The following is an 18,638-nucleotide window of genomic DNA, read 5'->3' as shown; positions in this document are numbered from 1 at the left end:
GAGAAAAATGAGAAACAAGAGACCAAAAAAATGCAGTTGAGCTGAAGGCCACTGTCAAAGAAACCTGGGCTTCCATACCACCTCAACAGTGCCACAGGAATTGCAGTAATTAAAGCAGCTGCAGTAATTTAAGCAAAAGGAGCCTCTACCAAGTATTGAGTACATATACAGTAACTGAACATACTTTCCAGAAAGCCAACAATTCACTAAAAAATGTTTTTTGTTTGGTCTTATGAAGTTTTCACATTGTTTTAGAAAATGAATCATCAAAAATAAAAGAAATAGACACTTTAAATATATAGGTTTGTGTGTGATACCTATTTATTATACTTTTTGTATTAAATTACTAAAATAAATAAACTTTTTAATGATATTCTAATTTATTGAGATTCACCTGTACAATGTGAAGTCATATAGTGGAATACAATCTGGTACCTACTGTATTGGTGAAGTTTATGACTGGACTGAAGAGACAACAGTTGAAAAGGTTACTATCACAGTTAATATCACATGTCTGTTGGTTTCCCAGATTCTGATTGGCTAAAAAGGGTGAATCAATTATTCTAACTGAAGTGTTCTGTGAAGAGACCATTATTTAGCATTTTAGTCACTTTAGCCTCACTTAGGCTTTCTGTCATGGTGGAATAAAGACAGAGGACATTGTAGTTTTTCAAAAAAAAAAACATTTTTATTTACGTCATTAATTTCAAGTAAGATGAAAAAGAGAGACTGGTAAAAAAGAAACATACTAATATCATAGGTGTATATACACTATTTGGACAAAAGTTTGGTGACGTGTGCTTTTTGAACATTTAATTCCACATCTAGTCCCGAATTGCTGTTTTTTGAGATTTGGGTGAAAGGTTATGGAGATTTGTGATCATTCAGCCACAAAAGCTTTAGTAACAAGGAGGCCTGGGGTGCAGTCAGTGTTTCAATTAATCTTAAAAGTATTTAATGCATTTGAGGTCAGAGCTCATTAGCAGGCCAATCAAGATCTTCCACTCAAGTTTTCATGGTGCACAAGGGCATTGTCTTGCTGGTGCAAATTTGGGTTTCCTAGTTTAGGTAAAGGGAAAATGTATTGCTACTACACTCCAGAGACGTCCTGTACAGTTTAGCGAAAGTTTGATAAAGACACATATGTCTGGAAAATTCAGGTGTCCTAATATTTTTGTCTGTATAGTGTAATATAAAATATTTGTAAGGTAAGTTAACAAGAGTAGTTACACTAATAACAAAACATCAGGATGTTATTAATATTGGAAAATAATCAACTCCAAAATAGCTTTTATTTATTCGATTATCAATAAATGTAATAAAGAAATGTGCTTTTAAATTTTTTAATGCTGCTTCCTTATAGTTAATAATAAACCCTTATTCAAAGTTGAAGAAATGTTTGAACCAATTTTTGATTTATAACTTTACATGTTCCTCCTTTTCTACTTTGATTAGTGCACTTAGGAACTGGACCATAAGACAATTATAGTGATGTAGCTTGCAATCACAAAGAGGATATAAATCAGGAACAAGAAGCGATCAATAACATTTGCGATCAGATTCCATTCAATCTCAGCCTGCTTGGGTCTCAGGTGTTCTTCCACCCTCAGTCGAATTGTCAGCAAGTCTTGGGCCACTTTCTTCAGCTCATTCACAACTGCAGAACCCTCCATCCCTTCGTTTTCTCCAGTGTGAGAAAACATCATTGCTGTTATGTCTGGATTCCCTGCTTTCATGAAGAGTATAATGAGACATAAGCTACTGTTACAGTCATGTTTATGATAATGAGTTTGGATGAACTTTAGGTGATCTAAAATATATTCTTATCTATCTTAATGCAGTGCTTTTTCTGACATAAAAAAAAAAAAAAAAGACTGATATAAGAAAAAGACTGCTATTTATAATTATAGAATGAGTTGCCATGTGTAGAATTTCTCCATTAGGATTAGTATTGTTATATAAGGAGTAAAATATACCAAGGTTTGCCGTTCTAAGAAAATAATCAATCGTATTGTGGTGAGAATGTTAATGAACATTTTATATTACATTTATAGCATTTGGCTTTCAGTTATCTTAGATATACAGCTGAGCAATTGAGGGTTAAGGGCTTTGCTGAAGCATCCAGCAGTAGTGTTGGGATCTGAACCCATGACCTTTCATTCATGGATGGATGGATGGATGGATGAATGGATAGATAAACAGTACATTTCAAAGCTATAAAGCTTTATCTTTGTAAAGTACGAGATAAACAAGTGACTGATGACCGTTTAAAGTTACAGTAAGAGATCGTGAGAATTCTCCTCCACTGTATGTAATGTCTCACAACATTAAATGTTGTATAAAGTAAATAAATGTTGTATGTATAAAGTCCTTCCACTCTGTTGTTCAGTTCAGTTCAAGGTATTATGATTGCAATATACAAGCATATCAACTCAAACACACATTACAAACACCCAATTTCCTCCTACATGGTGTTTACCTTACATATAAAAACTTCCCAGCAGAGGGGAAAAATTAATTCAAACTATTAGTTAAACTAATAGAGTGCTATTCAAGCAAGAAGGAGGTTAATCTCAAGATACATATGGTGGGAATCATGTAAGAAAATGCTCTGGGCTTTACCCAAAACCTTTTTTGTTGAAGGGACAAAGCAAAAATAAATGGTCCTAAAGGCCCAGCACATTCCTTATGTAATCTATGCAACATAATAAACAGACCTCAGTGCCTTCCCGATTTTAAACTGTTTATAAATTGTTATCAGCTATTGTTGAGTTTTGTGTAGCACTCATTAGTATTTGAATTATTCCTGTTACCTTTTGCATATGAGTTTAAAACCACTTCCACTTGAGCATCAGGGCATTTGTGGGATATGAATAGGAGGCGTCCCAAGAAGTCCAGAATGAGAACATGCACCCAACGGGGTACTTTGGGGTATTTGTTTGGGAAGTTACTGAGGTTAACAATTAACATTGTCTCCAAAAGGCTGGCTACCATCAGCCCCAAGCTGAGAGAAAAAAACACATCTGCATAGAAAAAGAAACAAGAACAATAAAGTACGTTAATATGCTATTGCCTTTTGGTTCGATCATTGTTAGATATGATTGTATTTTGGCAGCAAATTGGTTAGAACGAGATTGTACAGCAAGTCACATTTTGTACTGTAAAATTGTTTTGTAACTACAAAAACTATGCTCAAGTGTTTCAGGGTTTATGCCAGACTGGTGTCATGGTGGGATACAAAATCATTCATTTATTAGGACATTTACTTAATCAAAGCAATGATTTACTACCTTCAAACATCTTACCCAGTCTTATTTCGATAACACAATTAATTTTAAGGGATTAAAAACCTTTATGAAAGCCAGTATGCAATATTAAAATTACATCTGCTCTTGACAATCAAATATTTATTAAACAAACTACGGTATGTGTTTTCTTAGACGGTTAATTATTAACACGTATTGATGAATTTCTTCATCTTTTATGAACATCATTATAGCACAGTTAGGTCTTCTGACAAATATATAATGAGTTGTATGTATGGGCTATGTTAACATTTAAAATGGTTATAAAATATTTTCCCACCACACCCACGATACATACGGTATATATGCTTCTGGACTGTACTGCAGGACTTACTTATTAGAGGAGTAGGGTAGACACTGTTAGGCAGGAAATCATTAGTGATGATCAGAAAGACAGTGTAGCCGAGGATAAGGGTCATTTTGAAAGCGGAGCGATCCATATTTTGAGGAGGCAAGATGAAACTGCACAGGTCTAACAGACTCAGGAAACAGCTGGGGACAAGGAGGTTCACCACATAGAGACTGGCCTCACGTCTAAGGGTTAGCTATGGCAGAAACACAAAGAGATGCACTGCTTCAGTCCATAAGCTATGATTTCTCTTTAAGATATTATTAAAGAAATTGAAAAAGACACAATGATTTACAGTGAGGAAAATAAGCATTTGAATACTCTGCTATTTTGCAAGTTCTCCCACTTAGAAATCATGGAGGGGTCTGAAATTGTCATTGTAGGTGCATGTCCACTTTGAGAGACATAATCTAAAAAAAAAAAAATTCAGAAATCACACTATATGATTTTTAAACTATTTATTTGTATGATACAGCTGCAAATAAGTATTTGAACACCTGTCTATCAGCTAGAATTCTCACCCTCAAAGACCTGTTAGTCTGCCTTTAAAATGTCCACCTCCACTACATTTATTATCCTAAATTAGATGCACCTGTTTGAGGTCGTTAGCTGCATAAAGACACCTGTCCACCCCATACAATCAGGAACAAGAAGCGATCAATAACATTTGCGATCAGATTCCATTCAATCTCAGCCTGCTTGGGTCTCAGGTGTTCTTCCACCCTCAGTCGAATTGTCAGCAAGTCTTGGGCCACTTTCTTCAGCTCATTCACAACTGCAGAACCCTCCATCCCTTCGTTTTCTCCAGTGTGAGAAAACATCATTGCTGTTATGTCTGGATTCCCTGCTTTCATGAAGAGTATAATGAGACATAAGCTACTGTTACAGTCATGTTTATGATAATGAGTTTGGATGAACTTTAGGTGATCTAAAATATATTCTTATCTATCTTAATGCAGTGCTTTTTCTGACATAAAAAAAAAAAAAAAAGACTGATATAAGAAAAAGACTGCTATTTATAATTATAGAATGAGTTGCCATGTAGAATTTCTCCATTAGGATTAGTATTGTTATATAAGGAGTAAAATATACCAAGGTTTGCCGTTCTAAGAAAATAATCAATCGTATTGTGGTGAGAATGTTAATGAACATTTTATATTACATTTATAGCATTTGGCTTTCAGTTATCTTAGATATACAGCTGAGCAATTGAGGGTTAAGGGCTTTGCTGAAGCATCCAGCAGTAGTGTTGGGATCTGAACCCATGACCTTTCATTCATGGATGGATGGATGGATGGATGAATGGATAGATAAACAGTACATTTCAAAGCTATAAAGCTTTATCTTTGTAAAGTACGAGATAAACAAGTGACTGATGACCGTTTAAAGTTACAGTAAGAGATCGTGAGAATTCTCCTCCACTGTATGTAATGTCTCACAACATTAAATGTTGTATAAAGTAAATAAATGTTGTATGTATAAAGTCCTTCCACTCTGTTGTTCAGTTCAGTTCAAGGTATTATGATTGCAATATACAAGCATATCAACTCAAACACACATTACAAACACCCAATTTCCTCCTACATGGTGTTTACCTTACATATAAAAACTTCCCAGCAGAGGGGAAAAATTAATTCAAACTATTAGTTAAACTAATAGGAGTGCTATTCCGAAGCAAGAAGGAGGTTAATCTCAAGATACATATGGTGGGAATCATGTAAGAAAATGCTCTGGGCTTTACCCAAAACCTTTTTTGTTGAAGGGACAAAGCAAAAATAAATGGTCCTAAAGGCCCAGCACATTCCTTATGTAATCTATGCAACATAATAAACAGACCTCAGTGCCTTCCCGATTTTAAACTGTTTATAAATTGTTATCAGCTATTGTTGAGTTTTGTGTAGCACTCATTAGTATTTGAATTATTCCTGTTACCTTTTGCATATGAGTTTAAAACCACTTCCACTTGAGCATCAGGGCATTTGTGGGATATGAATAGGAGGCGTCCCAAGAAGTCCAGAATGAGAACATGCACCCAACGGGGTACTTTGGGGTATTTGTTTGGGAAGTTACTGAGGTTAACAATTAACATTGTCTCCAAAAGGCTGGCTACCATCAGCCCCAAGCTGAGAGAAAAAAACACATCTGCATAGAAAAAGAAACAAGAACAATAAAGTACGTTAATATGCTATTGCCTTTTGGTTCGATCATTGTTAGATATGATTGTATTTTGGCAGCAAATTGGTTAGAACGAGATTGTACAGCAAGTCACATTTTGTACTGTAAAATTGTTTTGTAACTACAAAAACTATGCTCAAGTGTTTCAGGGTTTATGCCAGACTGGTGTCATGGTGGGATACAAAATCATTCATTTATTAGGACATTTACTTAATCAAAGCAATGATTTACTACCTTCAAACATCTTACCCAGTCTTATTTCGATAACACAATTAATTTTAAGGGATTAAAAACCTTTATGAAAGCCAGTATGCAATATTAAAATTACATCTGCTCTTGACAATCAAATATTTATTAAACAAACTACGGTATGTGTTTTCTTAGACGGTTAATTATTAACACGTATTGATGAATTTCTTCATCTTTTATGAACATCATTATAGCACAGTTAGGTCTTCTGACAAATATATAATGAGTTGTATGTATGGGCTATGTTAACATTTAAAATGGTTATAAAATATTTTCCCACCACACCCACGATACATACGGTATATATGCTTCTGGACTGTACTGCAGGACTTACTTATTAGAGGAGTAGGGTAGACACTGTTAGGCAGAAATCATTAGTGATGATCAGAAAGACAGTGTAGCCGAGGATAAGGGTCATTTTGAAAGCGGAGCGATCCATATTTTGAGGAGGCAAGATGAAACTGCACAGGTCTAACAGACTCAGGAAACAGCTGGGGACAAGGAGGTTCACCACATAGAGACTGGCCTCACGTCTAAGGGTTAGCTATGGCAGAAACACAAAGAGATGCACTGCTTCAGTCCATAAGCTATGATTTCTCTTTAAGATATTATTAAAGAAATTGAAAAAGACACAATGATTTACAGTGAGGAAAATAAGCATTTGAATACTCTGCTATTTTGCAAGTTCTCCCACTTAGAAATCATGGAGGGGTCTGAAATTGTCATTGTAGGTGCATGTCCACTTTGAGAGACATAATCTAAAAAAAAAAAAATTCAGAAATCACACTATATGATTTTTAAACTATTTATTTGTATGATACAGCTGCAAATAAGTATTTGAACACCTGTCTATCAGCTAGAATTCTCACCCTCAAAGACCTGTTAGTCTGCCTTTAAAATGTCCACCTCCACTACATTTATTATCCTAAATTAGATGCACCTGTTTGAGGTCGTTAGCTGCATAAAGACACCTGTCCACCCCATACAATCAGTAAGAATCCAACTACTAACATGGCCAAGACCAAAGAGCTGTCCAAAGAGACTAAAGACAAAATTGTACACCTCCACAAGACTGGAAAGGGCTACGGAGAAATTGCCAAGCAGCTTGGTGAAAAAAGGTCCACTGTTGGAGCAATCATTAGAAAATGGAAAAAGCCAAACATGACTGTCAGTCTCCCTCAGGGCTCCATGCAAGATCTCACCTCGTGGGGTCTCAATGATACTAAGGAAGGTGAGAAATCAGCCCAGAACTACACGGGAGGAGCTGGTCAATGACCTGAAATGAGCTGGGACCACCGTTTCCAAGGTTACTGTTGGTAATACACTGAGACGTCAAGGTTTGAAATCATGCATGGCAAGGAAGGTTTCCCTGCTTAAACCAGCACATGTCCAGGCACTTCTTAAGTTTGCCAATGACCATTTGGATGATCCAGAGGAGTCATGGGAGAAAGTCATGTGGTCAGATGAGACCACAATAGAACTTTTGGGTCATAATTCCACTAAACGTGTTTGGAGGAAGAAGAATGATGAGTACCATCCCAAGAACACCATCCCTACTGTGAAGCATGGGGGTGGTAGCATCATGCTTTGGGGGTGTTTTTCTGCACATGGGACAGGGCGACTGCACTGTATTAAGGAGAGGATAACCGGGGCCATGTATTGCGAGATTTTGGGGAACAACCTCCTTCCCTCAGTTAGAGCATTGAAGATGGGTCGAGGCTGGGTCTTCCAACATGACAATGACCAAGCACACAGCCAGGATAACCAAGGAGTGGCTCTGTAAGAAGCATATCAAGGTTCTGGCGTGGCCTAGCCAGTCTCCAGACCTAAACCCAATAGAGAATCTTTGGAGGGAGCTCAAACTCCGTGATTCTCAGCAACAGGCCAGAAACCTGACTGATCTAGAGAAGATCTGTGTGGAGGAGTGGGTCAAAATCCCTTCTGCAGTGTGTGCAAACCTGGTGAAAAACTACAGGAAACGTTTGACCTCTGTAATTGCAAACAAAGGCTACTGTACCAAATATTAACATTGACTTTCTCAGGTGTTCAAATACTTATTTGCAGCTGTATCATACAAATAAATAGTTTAAAAATCATACATTGTGATTTCTGGATTTTTATTTTTAGATTATGTCTCTCACAGTGGACATGCACCTACGATGACAATTTCAGACCCCTCCATGATTTCTAAGTGGGAGAACTTGCAAAATAGCAGGGTGTTCAAATACTTATTTTCCTCACTGTATGTGTGTTATACTCACATTGTACTCCTGACAAGAAAAAGACCGTTTGCTGGTAAGAGTATAAGTGTAATTACGGCTTGTCAAATTTTCGAGTTTCCATCCCGAATCAGAACCTACAGATGACTTTGTAGAAAATTCCACTGATTTAGAAGTTAGGATCATTTCATCTTCTGAAAGAGTAGCATATCACCAAAAATTCAGAAATCACACTATATGATTTTTAAACTATTTATTTGTATGATACAGCTGCAAATAAGTATTTGAACACCTGTCTATCAGCTAGAATTCTCACCCTCAAAGACCTGTTAGTCTGCCTTTAAAATGTCCACCTCCACTACATTTATTATCCTAAATTAGATGCACCTGTTTGAGGTCGTTAGCTGCATAAAGACACCTGTCCACCCCATACAATCAGTAAGAATCCAACTACTAACATGGCCAAGACCAAAGAGCTGTCCAAAGAGACTAAAGACAAAATTGTACACCTCCACAAGACTGGAAAGGGCTACGGAGAAATTGCCAAGCAGCTTGGTGAAAAAAGGTCCACTGTTGGAGCAATCATTAGAAAATGGAAAAAGCCAAACATGACTGTCAGTCTCCCTCAGGGCTCCATGCAAGATCTCACCTCGTGGGGTCTCAATGATACTAAGGAAGGTGAGAAATCAGCCCAGAACTACACGGGAGGAGCTGGTCAATGACCTGAAAAGAGCTGGGACCACCGTTTCCAAGGTTACTGTTGGTAATACACTAAGGCGTCATGGTTTGAAATCATGCATGGCAAGGAAGGTTTCCTGCTTAAACCAGCACATGTCCAGGCACTTCTTAAGTTTGCCAATGACCATTTGGATGATCCAGAGGAGTCATGGGAGAAAGTCATGTGGTCAGATGAGACCACAATAGAACTTTTGGGTCATAATTCCACTAAACGTGTTTGGAGGAAGAAGAATGATGAGTACCATCCCAAGAACACCATCCCTACTGTGAAGCATGGGGGTGGTAGCATCATGCTTTGGGGGTGTTTTTCTGCACATGGGACAGGGCGACTGCACTGTATTAAGGAGAGGATAACCGGGGCCATGTATTGCGAGATTTTGGGGAACAACCTCCTTCCCTCAGTTAGAGCATTGAAGATGGGTCGAGGCTGGGTCTTCCAACATGACAATGACCAAGCACACAGCCAGGATAACCAAGGAGTGGCTCTGTAAGAAGCATATCAAGGTTCTGGCGTGGCCTAGCCAGTCTCCAGACCTAAACCCAATAGAGAATCTTTGGAGGGAGCTCAAACTCCGTGATTCTCAGCAACAGGCCAGAAACCTGACTGATCTAGAGAAGATCTGTGTGGAGGAGTGGGTCAAAATCCCTTCTGCAGTGTGTGCAAACCTGGTGAAAACTACAGGAAACGTTTGACCTCTGTAATTGCAAACAAAGGCTACTGTACCAAATATTAACATTGACTTTCTCAGGTGTTCAAATACTTATTTGCAGCTGTATCATACAAATAAATAGTTTAAAAATCATACATTGTGATTTCTGGATTTTTATTTTTAGATTATGTCTCTCACAGTGGACATGCACCTACGATGACAATTTCAGACCCCTCCATGATTTCTAAGTGGGAGAACTTGCAAAATAGCAGGGTGTTCAAATACTTATTTTCCTCACTGTATGTGTGTTATACTCACATTGTACTCCTGACAAGAAAAAGACCGTTTGCTGGTAAGAGTATAAGTGTAATTACGGCTTGCCAAATTTTCGAGTTTCCATCCCGAATCAGAACCTACAGATGACTTTGTAGAAAATTCCACTGATTTAGAAGTTAGGATCATTTCATCTTCTGAAAGAGTAGCATATCACCAAAAATTAAGTAAGGACTAAAACATTTGGGGATGAACAATACAAAGATACAATATTTCTTTCTTTCAGCAATTCAGTAGTGTTAGAAGAAAGTATTTGTTTTTTAAATGATGCTAATACGACTATAAAACAATATGTCGTACACTTTACCCCTTTATAGGTGGCTATTTTAATGTTGTGGAGAGTCTGTGAAACAAGTAATATATATATATATATATATATATATATATATATATATATATATATATATATATATATATATATAATATACAGTAGTATAATTAGTGGTGCTTAAATATTTATATTAATATAGTGCTTTCAGAAGTTTGGAAACACTTTTATGGTTTTTGGTACACGTGCATGTTAATACGCATGTTTTTTAATGTACAAACAAACTAGCTAAAAGTCAAAAACACACAAGAATTGGACAGTAAATGACAGGAAGAAAGTTCGGTGTCCAGATGAGTCTGAATTGCGATCAATTGGAATCCTCTACATACAACAATACAGTGAGCTGGAGTGTTATCTCTCATGGAATGGCCTGTCCAGTCACTGCACCTAAATCCTGCTTTGGGATGAACTGGATTGCAAGGTCGAGTAGAAATATTTAACTAGTGAAGAACACCGTTGGCAAGTTTCCCTTCAGGAACTCGAGCTGCGTCGAAACGCTATGGGAACGCCCCTGCGTGACCGCGCTCTGAACCACGTATGTAATCTGACCAATAGGCGTTTGGGACGTGACGTAATCAGCGGGCGACGTCGCGTAAACAGGAAGCTACAAATGGATGCGAAATGGACCAGACGCTAGCTCCTGCGAGAGAAGGTAAGCGCCGCAGGGATGCAGGGAGTGTGGCACGGAGACGCAGCGTCTCGTTCCCTCGGGGAGCTAGGGTTACGGTCGTAACCTAGAGACGTTTTACAAGAATCATAGCAAAGTATTTCAAATGAATGTTTGGAGAAACTGTCCACATGCCAAAATTGTGGAAAGCTGTTATTCATGCTATGATTTTTACAATAAAATAGGGTAACATAAGTCGTCTTCTTCTTCTTCTTTCGGCTTCTCCCATTAGGGGTCGCCACAGCGGATTATCCGTCTCCACAACCCCCTGTCCTCTACATCTGCCTCTTTTAAACACTACCTGCATGTCTTCCCTCATCACATCCATAAACCTCCACCTTGGCCTTCCTTTTTTCCTCCTTCCTGGTGGCGCCATCCTCAGCATTCTTCTATACACCACGTCTCTTCTCTGCACATGTCCAAACCATCTCAATTGCGCCTCCTTCACCTTGTCTCCAAAACGACCTACATGCGCTGTCCCTCTAATGCACTAATTTCTAATCCTGTCCATCCTCGTCACTCCCAACAAAAACCTCAACATCTTCAGCGCTGCTACCTCCAGCGTAACATCAGTTCATTTATATATTTGTTTTGTTCAAAGTAAATGTTTATACCTTAAAGATCTTCATACCAGAAAATAAACATGCATGTGTCTGTCAAAATGATTAAAGATTGTTTCCAAACAATATACAGTCAAACTTGTTTTTTTTTTTTCAAGAAAAAACTTTTCAATGAGAAACTGACACTATTCTGAAAGTTTTGTCACAAGAACTTTGTTTCTGAAAATGTTATGCTTAAGATTTTACTGTTAAATATACTGGAGACTTATTAAAAAAAAATACAAATCTAAATAAACTAGATTTATAAAATCCAAATCTCCTGACAGACATTTTATTTATCTGTTCTTGTAGGCTCTATAGTCACTTTACAAAGTTTCACTAGAATAACTACAGTTATTACAGCATTACCTTCATGAATGAGGGAAAGGAAAGTAATTGAGCATTCCTGGACATCAAACGGAAACCTGTAGATATTCAACTGACACGAAACAGGAACTCTTTTGACTTTGACTAAATGAAGCCCTCCAGTGTAATTTATCTGTAGGTAGGGAATGCTCTGCTTACTGTCTTTATCCATTCTGCAATGTTGTCAGAGAGCAAAAAAAATGATTTTTATCATTTAAATGTAGTTGTAGTTTTATCTAGATTTAAAACATAAAGGTGGAAATCAAATGAAGAACTAATTAATATCACAATTGTGATACTGATACTTACAACTCTTTAATTTCTATATCCGGCAGCCACAGATCAGACACTGGATATGAGATTTTCTCTGTTCCACACGTATTGATATCCCACTTCAGAAACGGTACTAACCAGTCCTATTGGAGTTCAAATGTATGTTTTTCACAAAGTGAAGAATAAGAAAGGAATCAAAGCATGATAAAAAATAACGTGGGTGAAACTTACAATTGTTAATATCATAAATACTGTCATGACCTGGTCCTTTTCACTCTGGAAAGACAAATTGCAGAGGAGGATACTAAGTCAAATTAAATGTATTATAGGATTAAAGGATTATGAAAAGAGACATAAGGGAATACTCACCACATCCGGGATTCCCGCAATAGTAAGGCCTAGTTTCACAGTTAGAACATCGCTTGGATGTGCAACAGGGCGTATGTTTTTACTCCAAAGGGCATTTTCAACTTGTTTATACAGTGTATTATTGGGGGTGCAATTAATTACAGTTAATTCCACACAGGAAACTAGAAACATAGAAAACCATTGATTAGTTATTTGTAAAATAGTTTAGATATGAATGTTTAACAGTGTACACATTTTGTCACATTCAAAAGAGTCACAGAGAAACACAAAGCAGGGTTACTGTTGCCACCCTGTTCAATTTCTAACAAGAGTAAATCCTGTTGCAAGTGTTGTATTCCTCTTCTACCACAGCTGTGGTAGTTGTGGGCCATCTGTGAGACAAGTAAATTCCTGTTATCATATAGATTAGTGGTCTCCAACATGGTGCCTGCACAGACCACATGAGTAGCCCGGTGGCTTTTTCTAAAAATAGCTGTTTCCTACGTTGTTAAATCATTGTTGATAATTATTATGAGAAATCATTAACATGATCAGTGTCTTCACATAGATGAATATAATTAATTATTAATAATAACATGTAATAAAAGGTAAATTGCGCAAATTCGTTATTTCAGATCAAACTGAAATCTGTGTGTATTAAACTGGTTGCCCTTCATATTAATCGGTACCCAAGAAGTAGCTCTCAGTTTCAAAAAGGTTGGTGACCCCTGATATAGATTATATTAGCTATAAACAGTCGTTTCATCCGCAGGATATTGAAGTGAATAAGAGAAGGAAAACACAGCTAGTCTACTTCCCTGAAGACTTTGCTGTACTGAATGCATATATTGGAGACTCCATTCCAAAACTCCATATGTAAAAAATATAAAATTTAATTACAAGTGATGCCATTCATTGTCACTCAAAAGTAACATTTCTGTAGTAATATTTCAATGTAATTTCTACGGTAACAATCTGTTACTTTAAAAGCGATCATGTATTTGAGTGAACTATTGTCAGAGCTGCTTTTATATGAATCAACACTTTCAAATCCAGCAGAATTATGAATCCAGGAGCACTGTGGTATTGAAATGTGATTTCAAATAGGAGAAATATGAAAAGAAACACATCAAATAATAAAAAACGATTATTACACATAAAAATCAATTTGCATGCGAAGCTCTTACCTTGAGTCTCAACAACAAACAAGACAAACAGACATCGCATGTACAGTGTGAGTCCTCTTTGCCGTGTCATATCAGTGTGAGATTGTGTATCCAACCACTAATTCTCTGCCTGTGGACAATAGACAAATTTAGTCCTGTGGTTTTATCTGCCTTTGGATAAACATTGATCATAATCAAACATTGGTGGTGGGACTCTATTTGGTACATAATTGCACTCTTACACAATATCTAATTGTTTTCAGGTGATGTTTAACAATAGAATAAATAAGAGTAACCATTACTATCGAATACATCATTCTAAAGGTCTAAACCTCGAGCATTGATTTTAGATCACGTTTTTTCAATGACTATGATTGTAATGATGAGTCACAAACGCATCCACTGCTGCGAAGCCCCGTTTAGTAGGAAAGATAAGGTTCCACTGAACAACATGCCATAAAGTATTTTTGGTCCAAATGAAAAAAATTGTGTTGTAATTTCGATGGTTATTCTAAATATCTTTTTTTTGTGTGTGTATTGTTTGTATATGTTTAGAAATAACCTTTGTGTAAAAAAAAAAAAAATAAAATAAATAAAACATCTTGGTGGTAAAAAAAAACTATTTGAATTATATTAAACATAAAAAAAATATAATTATAATATGAAATCTTATGTCTAGTTTTTAAATATTTGGAGAGTTAATTTATTAACTTGCTGATAAATCAATACAGTATATTAAGGATATATTAGTATATAAAGTATAATCTTACCAGTGAGTTTGTTCAGAAGTACAGATCAGTGACTCCACACTCAACACACTCAATGTAGAGTTTAAATATTTCTTTATTTAAACTAACCACATCAGATGGTTTAAGGAGGATGTGACTTGTTGGTAACTTCATACATTTGCATGCTGTTTGAGTTTCTTCTATTTAAATGCACATTTTAATGCATGCTCTTCAAAATGCAACACTTGTTTGTTTTTTGGTAGACGGTTTCATTATATTAGAAGCAGCAGAATGAAGTTCATTTGTAAACCTGAGCCGTTCCTGCTGGAGTGTTTGCTCAGTGTATCCATATTAAATACTTATTTGCATAAATAAAAGCATTTATTTAAAGTTTTGTACACAAATGTGCGTGAAAATGATCAGCAATCAAACAGTGAAGTGAATTAAAGAGTTAGCGTAAGTTTTTATTTACCTTTTCTTTTTAGAAATGTATTCGTCGTCATCAAATTGTTCAGAATGGCAGAGAAATTAAAACAGAAAATGTAAAACATTAATAATTAATTCATGTCTAATTATAAATCTTGTTGTTTTTAATACATTTTAAGACAAATTAATTCATCCATACATTTGTTTACATACTAGATATGTTTATATGTTGATGATTAGTGGTTACATGTGCATTTTCAGAAGATAAAATGCTATAGTGAAATTTGCCTTTAGCACCCTCAACCACAGAAACCCCAACAGAATTTCCAATATTTTTTAATGGAAATTGTATTGGTTTGAAATTGTAATGGGGTATACTGGTAATCTGTTGTCTTATTTTGGTGGCATGTTTTATCTAGTGGATACCTTAAAGGCTCAGTAGGACAAATACAGGTTTTAGTAATTTTCTACAATGTACACTAGGAATCGTAAACCATTTGATTTTGGTTTTGAAGGAACAGTAGTCAAGAGATGATGGTTTGTAATGGTATTTGTAGTGGAAATCATGCAATTTTGTGATTTTTTTCAGCAGGGTTTTTCTCCATGTGTGGTTTTTCTCTATTGAGGTCTAAAGCAGGGCCACCTTTCTGTTTTCTGCGGTAAATGTTTTCCAGAATTTGACTTCGCTTCCAGTTTCAAAACCAGACTCTGTAATAGTCCTAGGTGAACTGGGATTTTTGCGTTTCTCGGACATTCGAGTTTAAGCCTGTTGTGAAATTGTACATTGTGAGGACAAGCTTCAGTTTGGCGGACATGGAAACAACACACAGGTGGGTTCAGTGCAGCTGATTTAGATCTTTAATGCATCAATGCACAACTTAGACTTACGCTTTTATATTAAACAGATATGTAAGATGAATATTATATAATGTAACAAATGTTATCAGACTTAAAAGTCGGAAACCGGGTAAGTGAAATTGTAAACTCAACCTGTGCTTTGTGAAACGTTTATTTACACGTGTACATTAAAATACACTTGTATTCAGGTTCATAATTGACAGTTAAGTTGCAGAATGAAAGAGACCGGTTACATATGTATACATACAGGAGGAATTCAACGGATTAGGATTGCGCCACCTACTGTCTTATAAAACTAGATTATTACTGTAATTTAGAGTTTATAACAGTATAACAGATCTCCATATTAAATATTCTGCTCCAACAGACCATATTAAAATTGTTTATTACATATAATTGTGTATCTGTTTTATAATTTTTGTTTGTGTGATTACAGTTTATCAAAATATACTTACATAATTTATAATTTATCCTTTTTCTAAAATAAATTATTTAATATGTTATGTGATTGACAGCCGTATATACACTGGCAATCAAAATTAGAGAACAATTTATAAACAATTGAACAATTCTGAAATAATGTCATCTTCACTGCTCAACAGTTGAGGAGTTTTTGTCCTGTCTATATCATGCTACCAGAACACCTTTTCCACAAAATAACTAAGGTATTTTTAAAAAATCCATTATTTTGCAGAGACACACTGATCAAAATCAGAGAACACTTTCAGATACCTCCCAGTAATTGGTGTTAATCTGGTACCTGGTGCTAATTTCCTTGATTATCTGTAAACCCCTATTTAACTGGCAGCCTAACTTCCAGTTTCACTGACTCTGCAAGATGGTGGGCCGTTCTAAAGTGACTGAAAGCCTCCGGCAGCAGGTTGTCCAGATGAATGCCAAAGGGATGACCCTATCAGCCATAGCAAGACAAGTTGGTCGTTCCAAATCTGTGATTTCAAAAATATTGAATCTTTACAACGTCACAAACTCATTCAAGTCCGCCAAGAAAGCTGGTCGTCCACGTGGAAGAGGAAGTGTTATGGTTTGGGGCATGTTTTCTGCAGCGGAGTTGGGCCTCTTATACAGCTACATGGCAGAGCACATGTTTATCAGAACCTTCTTCAACAACATATGGTTCCTTCTCTCGTTCATCACCCAATCAGCCCGCAGTGTTCGTGCAGGACAACGCTCCATGTCAAACAGCAAAATAGGTAAAGCAGTTCCTTGAATTTGAAAACATTGAAATAATGACATGGCCTGCCCAGAGTCCTGATCTCAACCCAATAGAGAACCTCTGGAAAATCCTTGGTGACAAAGGTATGGCCAAGAAACCCACTACAGTCACCGAACTGTGGAGGAGACTGGAAGAAGAGTGGACCAAAATCACACCAGAGCAGTGTGAGAGTGTGAGAGGCTGTCCTGTGGCTGCAGATGTGCTGAAGTCATTCAGAGCAGAGGCCTGTACACTTCCTACTAATTGCTGACTGTTGTAACCTTCAGAAAATTTTGTTGTAATCTTTTTCCATGCTACAGTCATTGTTGTTCTCTAATTTTGATCAGTGTGTTTTCTGCAAAATAATGTTTTTTTTAAATTTAGTTTAATGTCACAAAGTAGACAAACTATTACATTTCAAAAAAAAAAAATAAAATTGATCCTTTGCGAGGCTGGGTTGGAACCCACAACATTGTGGGGCGCTGCGGACTGGTAAACCAACACCTTAACCACTGGGCTATCACTTTTGACTTGTGCAAACAGTCAATAAGCCTAATGAACCAACATGGCTTCTTTTCCATACTTCAACACCATGTAACTCATTAAAAGTAGGCCAAACAAGTCTTTAAAAAAATTCAAAGAAATAAAGCAATTTTTTTAACAGGTCTCTTTAATTAACAAATAGATTTACATTTTAATGCCACAAAGTAAACAAACTATTAGATTTCAAAAGAATTATAAATTTTCAACATTGACTGCTAATATATGTTACACGTTCTGACTGTCCAATTGATAAAAGTTTGTTTTATGTGTAACGTGTAACATATATTAGTAGTCAATGTTAAAATAATAATAATATTTAATAATAATAATAATAATAATAATAATAATAATAATAATAATAATAATAATCAATTATAGTAGTTATTGCGCTGTATCTGTTAACTAAAGCAAGATTTATCGTAACTAAACTTATTATCAGGAGGAGCAGGTCAGTGAGGAAATGTCAAGTAGCTAATTAAACTAATATAATGTTAGATTTTTATTATGACCAAATAAAACTTAATTCTTGGAGAGGTTTTTCATGCGATCTGCGATGCGCGTGGTGCCTTTTCTGATCAGGGATGAATCACAGCACACAGAATGGCCTATATGTTTTTCTTTAATTTAATGCAGATAACAAGTATATATACACACACTGGAAAATACCTGAGCTAAAACTGTTCCTGATTGGGTAAGAAGACATAATAACCGAAGATGTGTGAGCCCAGATAAAGACTTCCTGTATACCTTACATACTCACATAGTCAGTACACAGCAATGTGAATGTGTGTGTCCCTTTGTAAGCCCTCTAGCTGGGAACTGGTTGGAGTCTGCAATTGGTTCCCAGGAAGTAGCTTCTTGAAACTGCAGTCTTATAAGACACAGTCTGGGTGCACACTCCATAGAGGAACATGTCTATCACACATGATAGACATGTCCTCCACTTTCCACCAGAGTGCGCCATGACCACCCAGACTAGTGTGTGTGTGTGTGTGTGTGCCTGTGCGTGTGCGTGTGTGTGTGTGTGTGTTATATATATATATATAAACAGAATAAAGAAAGGACATTGCGAACAAATGTGTGTTGTGGAAGGTTTTGGTTGGTA

The 18,638-nt window shown here is 36.4% G+C and overlaps 1 protein-coding gene across 1 annotated transcript; it reads right to left on the bottom strand.

Moving 5' to 3' along the window:
• Nucleotides 1-689: 689 nt before the first annotated feature.
• LOC124378626 (5-hydroxytryptamine receptor 3A-like) lies at nucleotides 690-14,575 on the bottom strand. Its single transcript, XM_046838360.1, is given in 12 exon segments — nucleotides 690-1,559; nucleotides 4,332-4,498; nucleotides 5,587-5,796; nucleotides 6,413-6,448; nucleotides 6,451-6,622; nucleotides 10,004-10,155; nucleotides 11,982-12,151; nucleotides 12,288-12,394; nucleotides 12,483-12,527; nucleotides 12,621-12,781; nucleotides 13,787-13,895; nucleotides 14,536-14,575. Coding segments are annotated over 11 exon segments (1,389 nt in total). The 5' UTR covers nucleotides 13,857-13,895; nucleotides 14,536-14,575; the 3' UTR covers nucleotides 690-1,460.
• Nucleotides 14,576-18,638: the final 4,063 nt, after the last annotated feature.

Source organism: Silurus meridionalis, chromosome 24, assembly GCF_014805685.1.
Source record: "Silurus meridionalis isolate SWU-2019-XX chromosome 24, ASM1480568v1, whole genome shotgun sequence".
NCBI lineage: Eukaryota > Metazoa > Chordata > Actinopteri > Siluriformes > Siluridae > Silurus > Silurus meridionalis.
Note: the sequence above shows the minus strand (reverse complement) of the source record. Positions and strands in the feature narration are given on the sequence as shown.